The 14,979-nt window shown below is 34.4% G+C and overlaps 1 protein-coding gene and 1 long non-coding RNA gene across 4 annotated transcripts; one reads left to right on the forward strand and one right to left on the reverse strand.

Annotated features, from left to right (window-relative positions):
* Nucleotides 1-2,607: 2,607 nt before the first annotated feature.
* On the reverse strand, nucleotides 2,608-7,968 carry LOC132286617 (WAT1-related protein At4g15540-like). 3 transcript variants are annotated; one of them, XM_059788979.1, is made up of 8 exons: nucleotides 7,703-7,968; nucleotides 7,485-7,550; nucleotides 7,175-7,288; nucleotides 6,270-6,504; nucleotides 5,997-6,155; nucleotides 5,756-5,907; nucleotides 2,865-3,099; nucleotides 2,608-2,766 (listed from the first exon to the last, which is right to left on the reverse strand). In XM_059788979.1, exons 1-8 carry the CDS (start codon nucleotides 7,894-7,896, stop codon nucleotides 2,719-2,721), a joined length of 1,203 nt encoding a protein of 400 aa, XP_059644962.1. In that variant the 5' UTR covers nucleotides 7,897-7,968; the 3' UTR covers nucleotides 2,608-2,718. The 3 variants fall into 3 exon arrangements, with proteins under 3 accessions (XP_059644962.1, XP_059644961.1, XP_059644963.1); XM_059788978.1 differs by having other exon boundaries at nucleotides 2,676-3,099; XM_059788980.1 differs by lacking the exons at nucleotides 2,608-2,766; nucleotides 2,865-3,099 and adding an exon at nucleotides 5,123-5,561 and having other exon boundaries at nucleotides 7,703-7,962.
* A 679-nt stretch (nucleotides 7,969-8,647) lies between these two features.
* LOC132286620 (uncharacterized) lies at nucleotides 8,648-13,110 on the forward strand. Its single transcript, XR_009472822.1, has 3 exons — nucleotides 8,648-8,970; nucleotides 12,849-12,937; nucleotides 13,047-13,110. It is a non-coding gene; the product is annotated as an uncharacterized LOC132286620 (long non-coding RNA).
* The last annotated feature ends 1,869 nt before the right edge of the window (nucleotides 13,111-14,979 follow it).

The raw sequence follows: 14,979 nt of genomic DNA on the forward strand, positions 1-14,979 counted from the left end.
TTAATAATTGGCCCGGTCCATGGACCCAATTCAATTAATTCATAAATTAATTTCTACTTCACTAAAAGAAATTAATTGAACTCCAATTAAATAATAAATAACCTCTAAGTCAATATCGCACTTTGACCCCTCTTTGCATAATTAGTTATCGGATAAATAAAGCTATCAATCCGACTACTTAATTAACATATTTATTTTGATACCTTTGATTATTTCTGACTCGATCACTATAAAACATTTGTTTGACAAAAATAATAATTTAAATAAATAAATATATAATAAATCATTTTGTCTAAAAACACACGAAGGCCTTCGAATTTACTTTGTGATCAACCATAATCAATACAAAATAAATACAAGTAGCAATGATGCAAATATTAAAAATATAACCCTCTAACTATTAATCACATAACTACTCAAAGTGTCGGTCTAAGGATCCCGAAGAATCCGCCGAACAAATCAAAGTAATTATTAATTAATAAAAGAGTCTATAATTTTCTCATACTTAAGAGTCAAATGCCATGACGATGATAGGGAGCAATTGCATACGACGACTCTCGTAATATATCTCAACCTGACGCGGATTCAGTTCAAGTCTTAATTAATTATGAGTCCATCCATAATTACCGACTATGAACAATTTATAATTACTATTTATATATCATGCATTGATTACCATCACTTACATATATATGAATATTTCTTGTAATCACAGGGACACTATCAATTTCATAGTGAATCGAAACATAATACATTGAATTCACCAATTATATAAATCATAAATATTTCAGATATGTCAGGAACATATGTCATTATAATTCAGAGATAATCCAGCTTTGATGCTTCAATTTGATCAGCAGTTTCAGAGAAAGGATGTCAAGAAAATGACTAAAGTCTACTTTACAGCTACACTATATTTTTTATGGTGAGAGAGGAATAATAGATTACATGACAAGAGTGTTAAAGAGGCTAAGGATTTAGCTAAGTGTATTCTTTGGGAAGTGTTGGATGTGTTGGGGGTTAATCTTCAAGACATTTGTAATTCGTTTTGATTACTATTTGTTTTATGTGTACTATAATCCAGATAGGAATTTGTTATGTTAGGGCATATAAATGAATTAGTGACATATGTTCCTGACATATCTGAAATATTTATGATTTATATAATTGGTGAATTCAATGTATTATGTTTCGATTCACTATGAAATTGATAGTGTCCCTGTGATTACAAGAAATATTTATATATATATGTAAGTGATGGCAATTAATGCATGATATATAAATAGTAATTATAAATTGTTCATAGTCGGTAATTATGGATGGACTCATAATTAATTAAGACTTGAACTGGATCCGCGTTAGGTTGAGATATATTGCGAGAGCCGTCGTATGCAATTGCTCCCTATCATCATTATGGCATTTGACTCTTAAGTATGAGAAAATTATAGACTCTTTTATTAATTAATAATTACTTTGATTTGTTCGGCGAATTCTTCGGGATCCTTAAACCGACACTTTGAGTAGTTATGTGATTAATAGTTAGAGGGTTATATTTTCAATATTTGCATCATTGCTACTTGTATTTATTTTGTATTGATTATGGTTGATCACAAAGTAAATTCGAAGGCCTTCGTGTGTTTTTAGACAAAATGATTTATTATATATTTATTTATTTAAATTATTATTTTTGTCAAACAAATGTTTTATAGTGATCGAGTCAGAAATAATCAAAGGTATCAAAATAAATATATTAATTAAGTAGTCGGATTGATGGCTTTATTTATCCGATAACTAATTATGCAAAGAGGGGTCAAAGTGTAATATTGACTTAGAGGTTATTTATTATTTAATTGGAGTTCAATTAATTTCTTTTAGTGGAGTAGAAATTAATTTATGAATTAATTGAATTGGGTCCATGGATCGGGCCAATTATTAATTCATTATAGCCAATAAAATAATAGGCCCAATAAATTCTCACTCATAACCCAACTTGATATTGGAATCATACTAGATTTGAGACATGTGAATTAGAGATTGAGAAGGATTTGTTATTTCCTTTTCTTTATCTTTTTGTTGCCTATAAATATACATGGTTTATGTATATTATTGGGGGTGATTTTTGGAAGAAGGAAAAAGGAATAAATTCTCTCTCTAGAAAATTAGGGTTAGTGTTCTCATCTAATAGAGGCTCCCACAAGCCTAGTTTTCCAAGGTCATTCATGGAGGCTTATGAGTGATTCCTAAAGGCAAGACCATTACCAAGAAGATGGAGATCCATAGAAAAGGTGTCTAGGAAAAGAGATCTACAATAAGTGAGAACATTCACTTTAGAGAAGAGATCTAAGGTTTACTTAAACCTTGATGTAAGTATTCAATCTTTTAATTGAATGATACATCATGTTTTATTTTTGCATAAAACTTGTCTCTATGTGATGAATCAAGATCTATGAATTTAAATCCCTCGAAAAGTTTTTAAAACTAGCACGTTTCCCAACAGTGGTATCAGAGCATGGTTTGATTTATTACTAGAGATCATATTTTTATCAAAATTCATCATTCATGGATCCAATTTTGATATGCATATATATTTATATATCAATATATTAATTCATATATCAACATACATTAATAAATAAATATTTCAGATATGTCAGGAACATATGTCACTATAATTCAGATAGAAATTTGCTATACCAGGGCATATAAATCCCAACAGTCCTAAAATACCACGACAAGCTCCACCGGGTACTCTTTCATGATATTGGCCTGTGATTCATTCAATTTTAGTTTTTGTTACTTCTTCCAATGTCATCAATTATAGAAATAATTGCAACATTATTGCAATGTAGCAATAATAAGATCACCTGGACAATGAACCAAATGGGGACTAGAAGATACTCTACTGCAAGTAACAGGCCGCCGATGGACCAGTCCGATTGTAACGAGCTGCGAGGCCAGTGAAGTGATTTGGATGGCAATAGAGTCAATATGATGGGTGGGCCTTCATAGAGTGTCATTGCAAATGCACCTGATATTGATACTATGGTGCCCATGATTTTAGCCTGGCTGCTTGAGCTTCTCAAAGCCAGTTTTTCCATCCTTCATGGCCCAAAACAAATAATTTGTTAATTGGTGGTGGTGACATGATAGAAAATGGACTCATCATTGATATAGATTTAACAATATATATAAACTATTGCATTCAAGGAACGTACAATACAATTAAAGACTCAATCTTAGGAGAGAATCATTTTCGATCCAGACATATGTTGTGTGACATTGTACTATATATTGTAGTTAAGAATAAATATAAATTCTACTGCACTTAAATGTAGTCCAGTCAAGGTTAGGTGTTTTGAATTGAAAGTGACAAAGATAAAAGAGGAAAATTTAAATGATAACAATGGCAAAGAGAAAATAGGGCAAAACCTGAAAATTATAGCAAGCATAGAATATTTAGAAGATTTGATCGTAACCTTATATATAAATGCATCAAGTCATTCAATAGAATATTTACTATTCAAAACTATTTCAATTTTATCATGGTATCAGAGCATTAACGCTCTTGCTCATTCCAGCAATCTCCAGATCATTTCATGAATCTTATTCCACAGTTCTTGGTCAAATCTTGTTGATGGAGCCGATCCCTTCTGTCAATTAAGTTTGCTCTTTGGTGCTGCAAGAGCAACGACAAAGGGAAATTCTAAAAGTAATGAGGAGATACGAGATAATAAGAATTACAAAAGCACTGAGAAACTCGTAAGCCATCGAACCAACATGTGAACATTGTGGTAAGGTTGGTCACACAATAACCAAATCCTATCTTATTCATGGGTATCCATCAGGACATCATCTTCATAAAAGAGTCTCCTGGTGCAAGCGCCAATCAAGCATCCTATTCAACAACTGAAATGCAATAGCCTGGAACCAACTCTCTTCCATTCACTCAAGAGCAGAGTCGTCAGCTTCTTACTCTTACCACCAAGCCCGCCCACATTGCTAACCAAGTAGGTATAGCAAGGTCTCTATTTCAACTCTTTCAGATACTTCTTTAAGCCTTGCATCTATTGTTGATTCCACTTTATGTAATAACGACAAAAATTTCAATTTCAATCTTAAGGTGTCAATTAGGTGTTCCCAAACACAACACTAATGTAATAACTTTTGCAAAGAGAGATGCTTTGGCCACTTTACTCAGTCATGACTTAGATATCATAGTACATTTCTTTCTCCAAAGGATCTAAGCAAGCTAAGTTACCAGCTTTAGCTTGACTGGTAAAGAAGAGATTGAAGGTTGGATTTCCAATTTGCCGTAGATAATTAAAATAAAAATGCTTGTGAAAATCGAACCCATGATGTTCAATTTACGAATTCAGTACATCCAAATTTATACTTCTGGGCCACAAGACGTTTTATTCATTGGGTCGACCTGTGCAATTTTGACACTTGGTAATTTCTATTCAGACAGAAAAGAAGTAGAAGATTTATATTTAGCGTTTCAGTCTGTCCAACCGCATTGGTTTGTTCTACATTTCTTCATCATTGTGGCCTAGTTGGTTGGTTGAGCGCCAAGCTCCCCAAAGTGTGCCCATGTTCGAGTTCCCCTTAGTTTGCCAGGATTATATGTATTGCCTTGGAACAAAGCGGCATTTTGTGTTGATGGTGACTCCCAAACTCCCTACCCATCTCTTCTTTTGCTTCCCCCCACTAAACAACATAAAATCCCACTCATATTCTTATAGCTCATCCAACAATACTGCAAGGTCAGAACAAAAAACAAAATTGGTAAAACAACCTAAGCAAATAGTTGTTGCTACTTGTTAATTACCTAAAAAAGAAAAAGAAAAAGAAAAAAAGTTGTTGCTACTTGCTACTGGTTCTTTGGATTGATTCTTACAATCCAAAAGCAATGGGATATGAGATTTGTTTCATACGTACCTTCCAAGATAGAGACTGTCATAGAGGAAAATGACGCCCATGGCAGCTGCAATGGCAATGGACAATGGCTTAAACAACGCCATATAGATGTGGCCTTTCCAGCGCAGGCCCCATGTGTGAACCAACACTACCAAAATATGAACCAGAGAGTCCCAACCACAGAGAAGAGACTTAAAATTTGAAATTACCAATATCTTGCTCTTTCTTTATAATCACTACTCTCAAATGATTGTCCAATTATTAGGTCCATATCGAGTATACAATGGCGACCAATGCTATATCTGCTCTTACTCTCCAAGCAATTTGAGTTTGTTTCTGAAAATAAAAATTCATATTGAAATGCAAATCCTGACAGGTGCAGCTATATCACCTGCTGGGAATGCTTCCTCAGTGTTAAAAATGGAAGTAGCTAATTAAGGAGCTCATCATTAATTCAAATTTAGCCATCATTCAGTAGTGTATTTTTTCGGCAACTTTCACTTATATGGTGTTGCAATAGAGCCGTCGTTTGAGTAGAAGATTGGTCCAAGCTACCAACTCCAGAGCCCTCCATCATCTCTTCTTTTGCTTTTCCCCACATCACACCATAAAATCCAATAGATATTATTATTGCTCCAACAACACTACATGTCACAAGATAAAAAGAGAAAATGACTAAGCAAATTAATAATAATACTAATTCAACTCACTAAAGCAAATACTTTTTGTAGTTCTTTGGGGTCTACTCTATGTGTACAAGTGAACAAAAGACAATATGTATCTATACGTTTTTGGGTAAATGAAATAGTTAGAGAGAGAGAGAGAGAGAAATTTGGACCTTCCAAGATGTAGTGTGTCACCTAGGAACATGACACCCATAGCAGCTGCGATAGCAATTGACAATGGCTTGAACAATGAGACGTAAACTGGGCCCTTCAAACGCAAGGCCCATGTCTGTATAACAGTGCTGATAAATGACTCGAAGAGTCCCTATACACAAAGAAAAGCATTATTTAGACATTATCAGTGGCTTTATCAATAATTTTCATGCCAAACACTATGGTTTATTAGCTTCTTACTGAGTATACAATAGCAACCAGGGATATATCAGCTTTTAGTCTCCAAGCACTGGAGTTTGGTTCTGCAACTAAAGCTACTGCTGCACACATGACAGTTGTACATAAGCTGTACAAAAATACGACGACAAGATCTACCGGGTACTCTTTCATGATATTGGCCTGTGATTCAAGTGTTATACACAATTAAATTTTAGTTTCTGTTACTTAATTCTTCCAATGTCATCAATAATAGAATATCTCAACATTCTTGCAATGAACCAATTATAAGATCACCTGGATAATGAACCACACGGGGACCAGAAGATTCTCTGCTGCAAGTAACAGGCCACCGATTGACCAGTTCGATTGTAACAAACTGTGAGGCCAATGAAGTGATTTGGATGGCGATAGAGTCAATACAATGGGTGGGCCTTCATATAGCGTCATTGCAAATGCACCTGATATTGATACTATGGTACCCACGATTTTAGCCTGGCTGCTTGAGCTTCTCAAAACCAGCTTTTCCATACTTGAGGGGCCAAAACAAAGAATTTGCTAATTGGTGGTGACATTATAGACAATGGACTCATTGTTGATATATAGAAGTGTAACAATTTAAACTACTGCATTCAAGGAACAATACAATTAAAGACTCAATAATCCTCTTCACTATGGCTAATTCTGTTTACCGGGAAGGACTCTGGTTCTGTAGTAATTTCAAATTTCAAATGCATGAAATGCAATAAAATTCTTTCGTTCTAGGTCAGTCCAATTTATGCAACAAATACCCATATTCTCTCCGAAGAAAGTGTACCGAAAGAGGAAGCCAAACAAGGCTCACTTAAATGCATCCAAGGCATACATATCCGGTGGGACATTGCATTCAAGAATAAATATAAATTTTACTGCGCTTAAATGTAGCCCAGTCAAATTCTAGGTGTTCTTAATTAACTTTATTCATTTATGTATCTATTTATTTATTTATTTATTTTGATTAGTAATTCTATTCATTTATGTAATTGTGATTGTCATGGGAACCAACTGATCATACTGCTCTAGTAATCGATATGTTTCCATAACTAATGGAATTGAAAATGATGAAGATATAAAAAATTTAAATGATGGCTATAAATCCAAAAACACAAATCAAGAAAACAAAATAAACTATGAACAACATAATTTAGATAATTGGGCAGAACCTAAAAATTATAGCAAGAATGAAGGTAAAAGCTGGTGTGAGGTTGCTCAACGCTGAAGCTAGAGTTGGAGAACTGTAGTCCACACCAGCATATCCAAATATCTCAGTTAAAGACCTGTCCCCCAAACAATAAATAAACAATTTATACATGAGATACACACCGGTTTCCTCACTAAATCTCTTACTACTTGGATTTAGGATCGGAGGAAATTTAATTCAATTTGCACTAAATTAACTCCGATCCCAGAGCTGAAGCACCGGTGCTCAATTAATTTTCTGTTTTTTTAAAAAAGTAAAGTATAAGATTTTACCCAATAATCCCAAGGAGGCAGATTTTACAAAAAAGAGAGAAGCTGAATGGAGGAAGCGTGGCAGATCTGTATAAAAGTAGAGTATATAAAGCAAATTAAATTGATGGAGTAAAATTTAGTAGACGGCCTTAAATGAATAATATATGGTGTGATCAATTGGGGATATTATATAAGTATAAAGGAAAGAACATAATATATATATATATATATATATATACCTGTGGAAGAAGAGCGAGGAAGGTAGGAGAAGTAAAGTTGCAAGCAAATAAGAGTAGACAATGAAAACGTAGCTGCTCATCCCTTTGCGTGTGGCTGCTTTGAATAATATGTTTAAGCCTACATTGATGGATTCCACTACAACCATACCTGTAAATGCCACCATATCTTTGTAACAATACCAGCCATATGCCATCTCTCTCTACCCTGCAATCGTCTTGTCGGTCTGCTTTTACTAATAAGTACAGTCGGTGGTACAGACTACTCACATTAATTTTGGAAGTAAAATTATAAAATCATACTAATGAAGGGTTTATGCATAGTGGACCCATTGACAGAGTTGTGATCCCTGTCAACTTTTTTTCTTTTTTGAAGGTTAAAACTTTAAAAAAAGATTCGGACAAAACTACTATTAATTACTCAATAAATTAGTTTTTTACATTTATTAATTAATTTTTTCCTGCATTTACTCATTTTTCTAGTTGAGTATATTTAATTTATTATTCCCTTCACATTTCTTTTTAAATTTATAGAGAAAAAACTTGTGTAGCCTTGCAATTGTGTCAATGGTGTGGCGTAACAAAAAATACTTTTTATTTTTATTTTATTAATAATGAAAGAAAAGAACTATTTTTTCTGTTCCAAAATAATTAGATAAACAGTTTTTAAAGTATTCAAATATTTTGAAACCCATAAACGTGAACAAATAAATCAACCATGGCCAGTCACTTTTTTTAGTCCGAGTTGAGTGCTGTTTGATACCTTAAAACTCTAAAAACTATTACATAATTCGATAACACTTATACTATTTTAGCCAACAATTTAACTCCTATTTACATGTAAATTACTCGGTATATGACAATTCTCATTTGAGATAGATCACCCTCTACACGTTTCTGGTGTAAAAGAGGGTGGGAAATATAAAATAAATCCATAAATAGTGAGCCGACTGAAATTAGTCAATAATTTTAGGGTCTTGGGTCCAATCGCCGAATTTTCGGTATGAAATATCTCGCAGACTCAGATTAGTCTCCTCGTCGCCGCCTTTAGAGCCACAAGTGTCAAACACGCGGAGAGAGAGGAGAAGAGAGGGATAGGTGGGTTTCTTCTCGTCATTCGGCAGAGGTGCATTTCTTCTTGTAATTGTGATACATCTGTTGGCGAGACATCAAATCTCTCAATTGTATGGAAAAGATGGGAGCGACTAATTCCGAACTGGAAGAATTGTTTGAAGGGAAGAAGCGCGTAAAGAACCCTTTCGTCCCCATTGGTATATCATCAACAGCTTTTTTCTTTACACACACACACACATATATATATGAATTGTGAGGTTCATGTCGTTTTGTTTATCGTTTGGATCCATTTGGTAATTGCGATTTAGTCATTTGTTGAATATGATGCGAATTGGTTTCAAAATTTGTTTCATTATATTTTTTGCGACCTAGATTTTCCATTCTTACGCATATTGTATCGAATTCGATACTCCTACCCCATAAAATACAAGCCTTTGATTAGAATCAGCTAGAGCAAAAGAAATGAGTGAGGACTTGTTTTGCGGGATAGAAAATTGTTACCTTGTTATTGAAATGTTTGGGGTTGGGGGGAGGATATGAATATTTTGCTGCAATTCTACGCCCAAGCGATGTCTAAATGCAAACCCAAGCCACATTGCCAATGTCTGTTAATTTTTTCTTCCTCAACCCGTAGACCCGTATTCCGTTTCGGTTGCTTTTTGGCCCTTAAGGGGTTCAGCTACAAACCTTTTGTTCTTGTTCATTTATAATGGTGGATTACTGGCCTTTGTTCTTCACATAAACTTTTTCAGCGAGCTTTCTGTCCTTTCCGTGATTATGTTACATCTGGTTTCTCAGGAATGTATTTATCCTAATTTCATTTTTGATCGTCCTTCCATTCATCTAATTGAAAGGACATCAATCTATTTTGGTTTCCCTTGCAATTACTGTGTATCACGCCAATGGATCATTTAGCATGGAGTTGCTGCCCAGGTAGACTAATTTTAGGGGTTTTGTCTTCCAAGTGTGTCTAGGTGTTGGACCTCCATGAATGACGTGGATGCATACCATATATTTTAAAGACACCATATTTTATATTGTTGTAAGGTATGATGTTACTCGTAAAAAATCCTTATGTATGATATTAATATTATTTGAAGATGCAATTTGAATGAAATTTAAATTAAATGGGATGTACTGGTGAAAGTGATGTAATGAAGAAAGTAGTTTATATCTATCTCTTCATGCACCAAGTAGAAAACCCTTCTTTTCTTACTGAGGATATTTTTAATGGTGAAACACATGTCTAAGGGTAGAGTAAATAATCCCAGAATGCAGTCCTTGGATAATGTTTGGGATGTCCCTCATACAGGTCGACCCATGGTAATATGCTAAAGACAAGTGGATCTCAGAATTACCACCTTCCTGGAGAAATGAAGGATGAATTTCACAAAGATCTTGTGTAACATATTAAGTATTGTTGAAACATCACATGGTTTTCTGGTGAAAATTTGAGGAAAAATTACCACTGTTGAGAATTGAGACGTGTGACAAGAATTCATAACAATACTCCGCAAACCGAAGAATCTATTTATTTAAAACCAATGCCCTTTTCATTTGGAAAAAATGCAGCCCTTGTAAGAACCCTTGGTGGTGATGGGTGTGAGAGTGAGACAGAGAGAGCGAGATCAATACACACAGAGACTAAGGCTTTTGGACTGCAAGTGGGTTTTCATAGGTGGCAGTTCTGGTTTTTACCCTTCTTCCATTTGAGCCTCTTATTCCAGGATTGGTACCATGTATGTTGATTAATTAGTCCACCTAGGCACCCAAACAAATAGTACAGCATTTTGTACTCTGATTAGTGCTGCCTAACATGGGTTAGGCGTTACTCGTTCAAAATAGTCCTATCCCATTAATCCTGTTCGGCACTCAAATGTGGCCTTATTGTATTACACACATTCGAGTGCATGGGTCATGTCAGAAATAGATACTTTGAACTCATCAGGAGCTTTCAAAATTTTGAACTTGACTGCATCAGGAGTGCTCTGGAAGTGCCCATTGGATTGTTTTTGACAAATCAAAGGTGATCATTTTGCTAACCGGGGGCCTTGACACAGTACTCAACTATTGGTTTACACCTTGCCAATGACAATTTCTGTATTATAAAGGAACTTAAAAAACACTTTTTGGGTTGCACACCTGCCCAAAAACTTTTCCTGGTTAAAGCATGAGCTTTATATGTACTTGGTGACTTCTTAGGTTCCATATTACACACGTTATTATATTACCTAAGGCACATGTTTCTAATGCTGACTATATGCGGCTACCCTTCTGTCGTGCTTTATTTATCACAGTTCTTATATAAAATTCAGTTCTGATTTTGAGAAACTATTTTTGAGTTTTATATTCGGTTCCTCAAGTTTAATTAAATAAGAACTTAATAAGCTTAACAGAATTGACAAGGTGAAGGCACATTATTATATGTTCAAAAATTGAAATGGCTTTGACAACCAAACAATGATAGATCATAATTGTAGTGTCTTTCTCTAGCCTCATGAGTTTTGTGTAATCCAAGTATTTCACTTCACTTTGCTTTTTCCCAACTGGTTATCTTCTCATGTTCAACGTGATGTTTATTTTCACATCTTTTGATGGTCAAGTTAGTGGTTATTCAGGGAACCACCACCATGTTTAGGTATGGGAATCTTACATGAGAGGAAATTGTAATTATTAGAATGTTAGTATTCATGACGTCTCTCCGTTCTGATAGGATGCTTCTATCAATTGTTGGATGCCTCATATCATTTATGTGAATCCTAGAATCATATAGCCTAACAACTTTGCAATAATTGCACTCTTCCAACATTACAAATGCATTCATTTCTATAACATAGTTTTCCTTCAAACAAATTGAGAACTAATCAATGGGTCAACTTTACAAGTCCTATTTTCTTTTATAACCTATGCCTTTACCTGAGGCCATATCTTGTTTTCTTTCTTTCTTTCCTTCTTCTTCTTTCTTTCTTTCTTCTTCTTTTTCTTTTATATATATATATATCCCGGAAAGAAACTCACACGCCCACATGCTCCTATGCAGACTTGAACCCTTGACCTTCTACCTTGGAAGGTGAGGAAGTACCATTGGGCTACAACCGTATGTAATTTTGTGTTGGATAGCAATCCTGGATGATAAGCTTGATCTTGCAAAATCCAGCCTATGATTCTGCTAGATCCCATGATAAGCTTTAGGATTCCAAAAATGTCCAATTGTCTCAATAACACATCTTTATTTTTAATAAACTTTTTTTTTTTTCTTAGTTGTTTACTCACACACACATGCCTCCACAGGCTTGAACCCCTGACCCCCCTTTGGGAAGCAAGGGTCTGATACCGCTAGGCCGCAAGCCCGTTGGTATTTTTTTTTTTTAATAAACTTGTTTATGTCACAAAGTGCATTCTATTAAGGACACAACCTGTTATGGCACAATCGACAAAGTTTATGTCTTAGACTTTTATCACTGATGATCTAGAGGGTAGATGGAGCTTCCAATCGACAATCCAAGTCAGGTTAACGTTATTGGTTGCACTGGTGTGGTTGTGGTGGCAGAAGTGTGCAGGTTTGTGTGGTGGCAGTCTGTTGGAAGTAGGTTAGGTATGGGCCATATGGTATTAGTGATATTGTGTGGTGCAGTTGAGGTGGTTATAGTGGTAAAGGTAGTGGTGTGTCTTATAGAATTCATATTTCCTCTTGGTGAAGATTGATGATATTAACTTTGCCATTTAAGATTCTGAATCATGCATTTGGGCTCATTTTCCTTCACTTAATTAATCTCTCTCTCTCTCTCTCTCTCTCTCTCGCGGGGTAGGTAAGCAATACAGTAATACACGCATACACTACTTAGTACTTACACACCCCACATTGCGTGGGGCTTGAATTGCCCACCTCCCATTTGGGGAGGAGAGCTCATACCACCTAGGGCAATGGCCCGGTGGTAGATGTTTCTTGTTTTGAATTCAAAGGAAAGGGACTATGCATTCCCATTAAAACTTAAGTTTATAATCTGTATTCATGTGCCACTGAGAAGACTTCTTCTTCTTCTTGTGTTGTGTTTTTTTTGTTTTTTTTGGCAAGCACAACAGAGAATACCTTGCAACCACTTTAGAATTAACAGCTGCTTATGATGGAGCTAAATCAATAAGATCACCATTATCAAAAACATGGTATAACATATATTGTTTTCCGGAATGAATTCATATTTCATTCTCCATGAGCAATATAACTGATATATATATATATATATATATATATATATATATTCTTGTTCTTCAGGTGCGCTTCTCACTGCAGGAGTGCTCACAGCAGGGCTAATTAGTTTCAGACAGGGGAATTCTCATTTGGGTCAGAAGCTGATGAGAGCTCGTGTGGTTGCCCAAGGAGCTACTGTTGCATTAATGGTTGGCACTGCTTATTACTATGGGGAAAAACTTTAATCCTGCCGGAGTTTGACTGCCACTTGGCATTTTGTCTTGCCTCTTAGTTCCTCAACAAGGCACTTCTTTGAAGTTGAGGATAATAGTATTACAATTCCATGTTAAGCATTATTTCCTGTTGCAAATCCAGTCCATGGGTTTTTTTTTTTTTATATCCATAAGTTTTCTGGAGCCAATGATGCTCTTAAAGAACCAAAAACATGAGAATTATGTGGTTCAAGAAGTTGATATAATTGATTGAATAACCATTTGCTGCATGTGCTGTTTTATATGCCATTGTGCGACGATGAAATTCAGCATAGATGCTTAGAATTTGAAGGTTCACTATCAACCCTTCGGAAAACCAAATTGGCGAGTAGTTTGTGAATATTTTATGCTCAACAATGGCTTCTACACATTGGTTTCATCTCTGTGCTTGTAGGAAATTAAAACACTGTTTCTATTTGCAATATGTGCTTGCTTCTCAAGAGGTTTGCAAAGTTTTCCTTTCCCTTTTTGGTTGTTCTGCACAGCTTGTTTTCTTCCCAATTCTAATATCAATTTGTTGTTGGCATGTTAGAAGGTGTTGTTGATCTTAACTAGATGCATGGGCAAATGATGCAAATGGTTCAGGTTTCTAAATTGCTAATGTGATGGCAATAATAAGGCAAATAAAATCCTGTGGGGGCAATTTTTCTTCCTGTCGGGACATGAAATTTTAACATAATGAATTTCCCCCCACGGGATTTTATCAAAATTACTAAAGAAGACATGAAGATAAATTATCAAAGGGCTTGTGCCCAGTAATTTTGGGACGTATGAAATTTTAGAACAGTGTTACACAATCTCGAATTAAAATTTGAAATGTGATTTGAATTTGATGTTATGATAGTTAAAAAGACACTGTCATTCTCTAATTTAATATATATCACACTATAATCTTTTTATGACTTTGTGTTTCTTATTTTAGCAAATTGAACTAAATGAATTGTGTCAATTGAAGGAAAATGAAAGAACAAATAATTACAATAGGGTTTTCTCTCTCTATTGTTAATTTGTTTTCCTCTTTACTAATCTTTTTCAATACATATACAAGTGTGTGTAATATGTATATATATATAATTTTATGCACTCTTTATGTTTTTCAACAACTCTATCTATACCTTTGTTAGGTATGTCTTTAAAATTTAATTGTAATTAAAAAATATCAAATCAAAATATAATTATAAAAGACTTTTAAGTTAATTATGTAAATTAAAGTTCTTATCATCACTCATCCATGGTAAAAATTTGTAACTAAGTAAAGATAAAATACAAAATAAAATTTGTGACGTATAGTATTTTTCGAAATTTTAGAAGACCCAAATATACTTGGATTGCGAAGTTAAAAGTAAGATAAAAAAAATTGAGCAGAACTTCTCGTGTGTTCTATAAATTATTAAATTATAATCTTTAAAATATTTAATACGGTAAACTTCTATTATTCCTCAGTAATTGAAGGTGAACATATGTGTGTGTATATATTGTTCTTGTAATCAAATTAATAAATTGATGGATGGGATTTAAAACTTTAGCATAACGAATCCAAATTACCTTTTGAACATGACAGCACAGATACGTAGGTCCTTGATCGAGAAATTATGATCGAAGATCAGTGTTTGATTTAGAAATCGCAAATCTCAAAATAGTTGTCCAAATACCGTAACTCACTACAATTACTATTTTATAACTAATAATTTCTCAATAATAAAAATAAAATACTCCGTAACATTACAAGCCACGTGTCACCCACA

This window comes from Cornus florida, unplaced genomic scaffold (assembly GCF_030987335.1).
Source record: "Cornus florida cultivar Cherokee Brave unplaced genomic scaffold, ASM3098733v1 CherokeeBrave_3.0.0_Hap2_Chr11, whole genome shotgun sequence".
Classification (NCBI taxonomy): Eukaryota; Viridiplantae; Streptophyta; class Magnoliopsida; order Cornales; family Cornaceae; genus Cornus; species Cornus florida.

Excerpts from the sequence above, each read along its gene's own strand:
- LOC132286617 (XM_059788978.1), bottom strand. The coding sequence starts at position 7,896 with ATGGCATATGGCTGGTATTGTTACAAAGATATGGTGGCATTTACAGGT. Across the intron at positions 7,289-7,484 it reads TGCCTCCTTGGGATTATTGG|GTCTTTAACTGAGATATTTG; the intron begins GTAAAATCTTAT and ends TTTGGGGGACAG. Across the intron at positions 6,156-6,269 it reads CCGTGTGGTTCATTATCCAG|GCCAATATCATGAAAGAGTA; the intron begins GTGATCTTATAA and ends CTTGAATCACAG.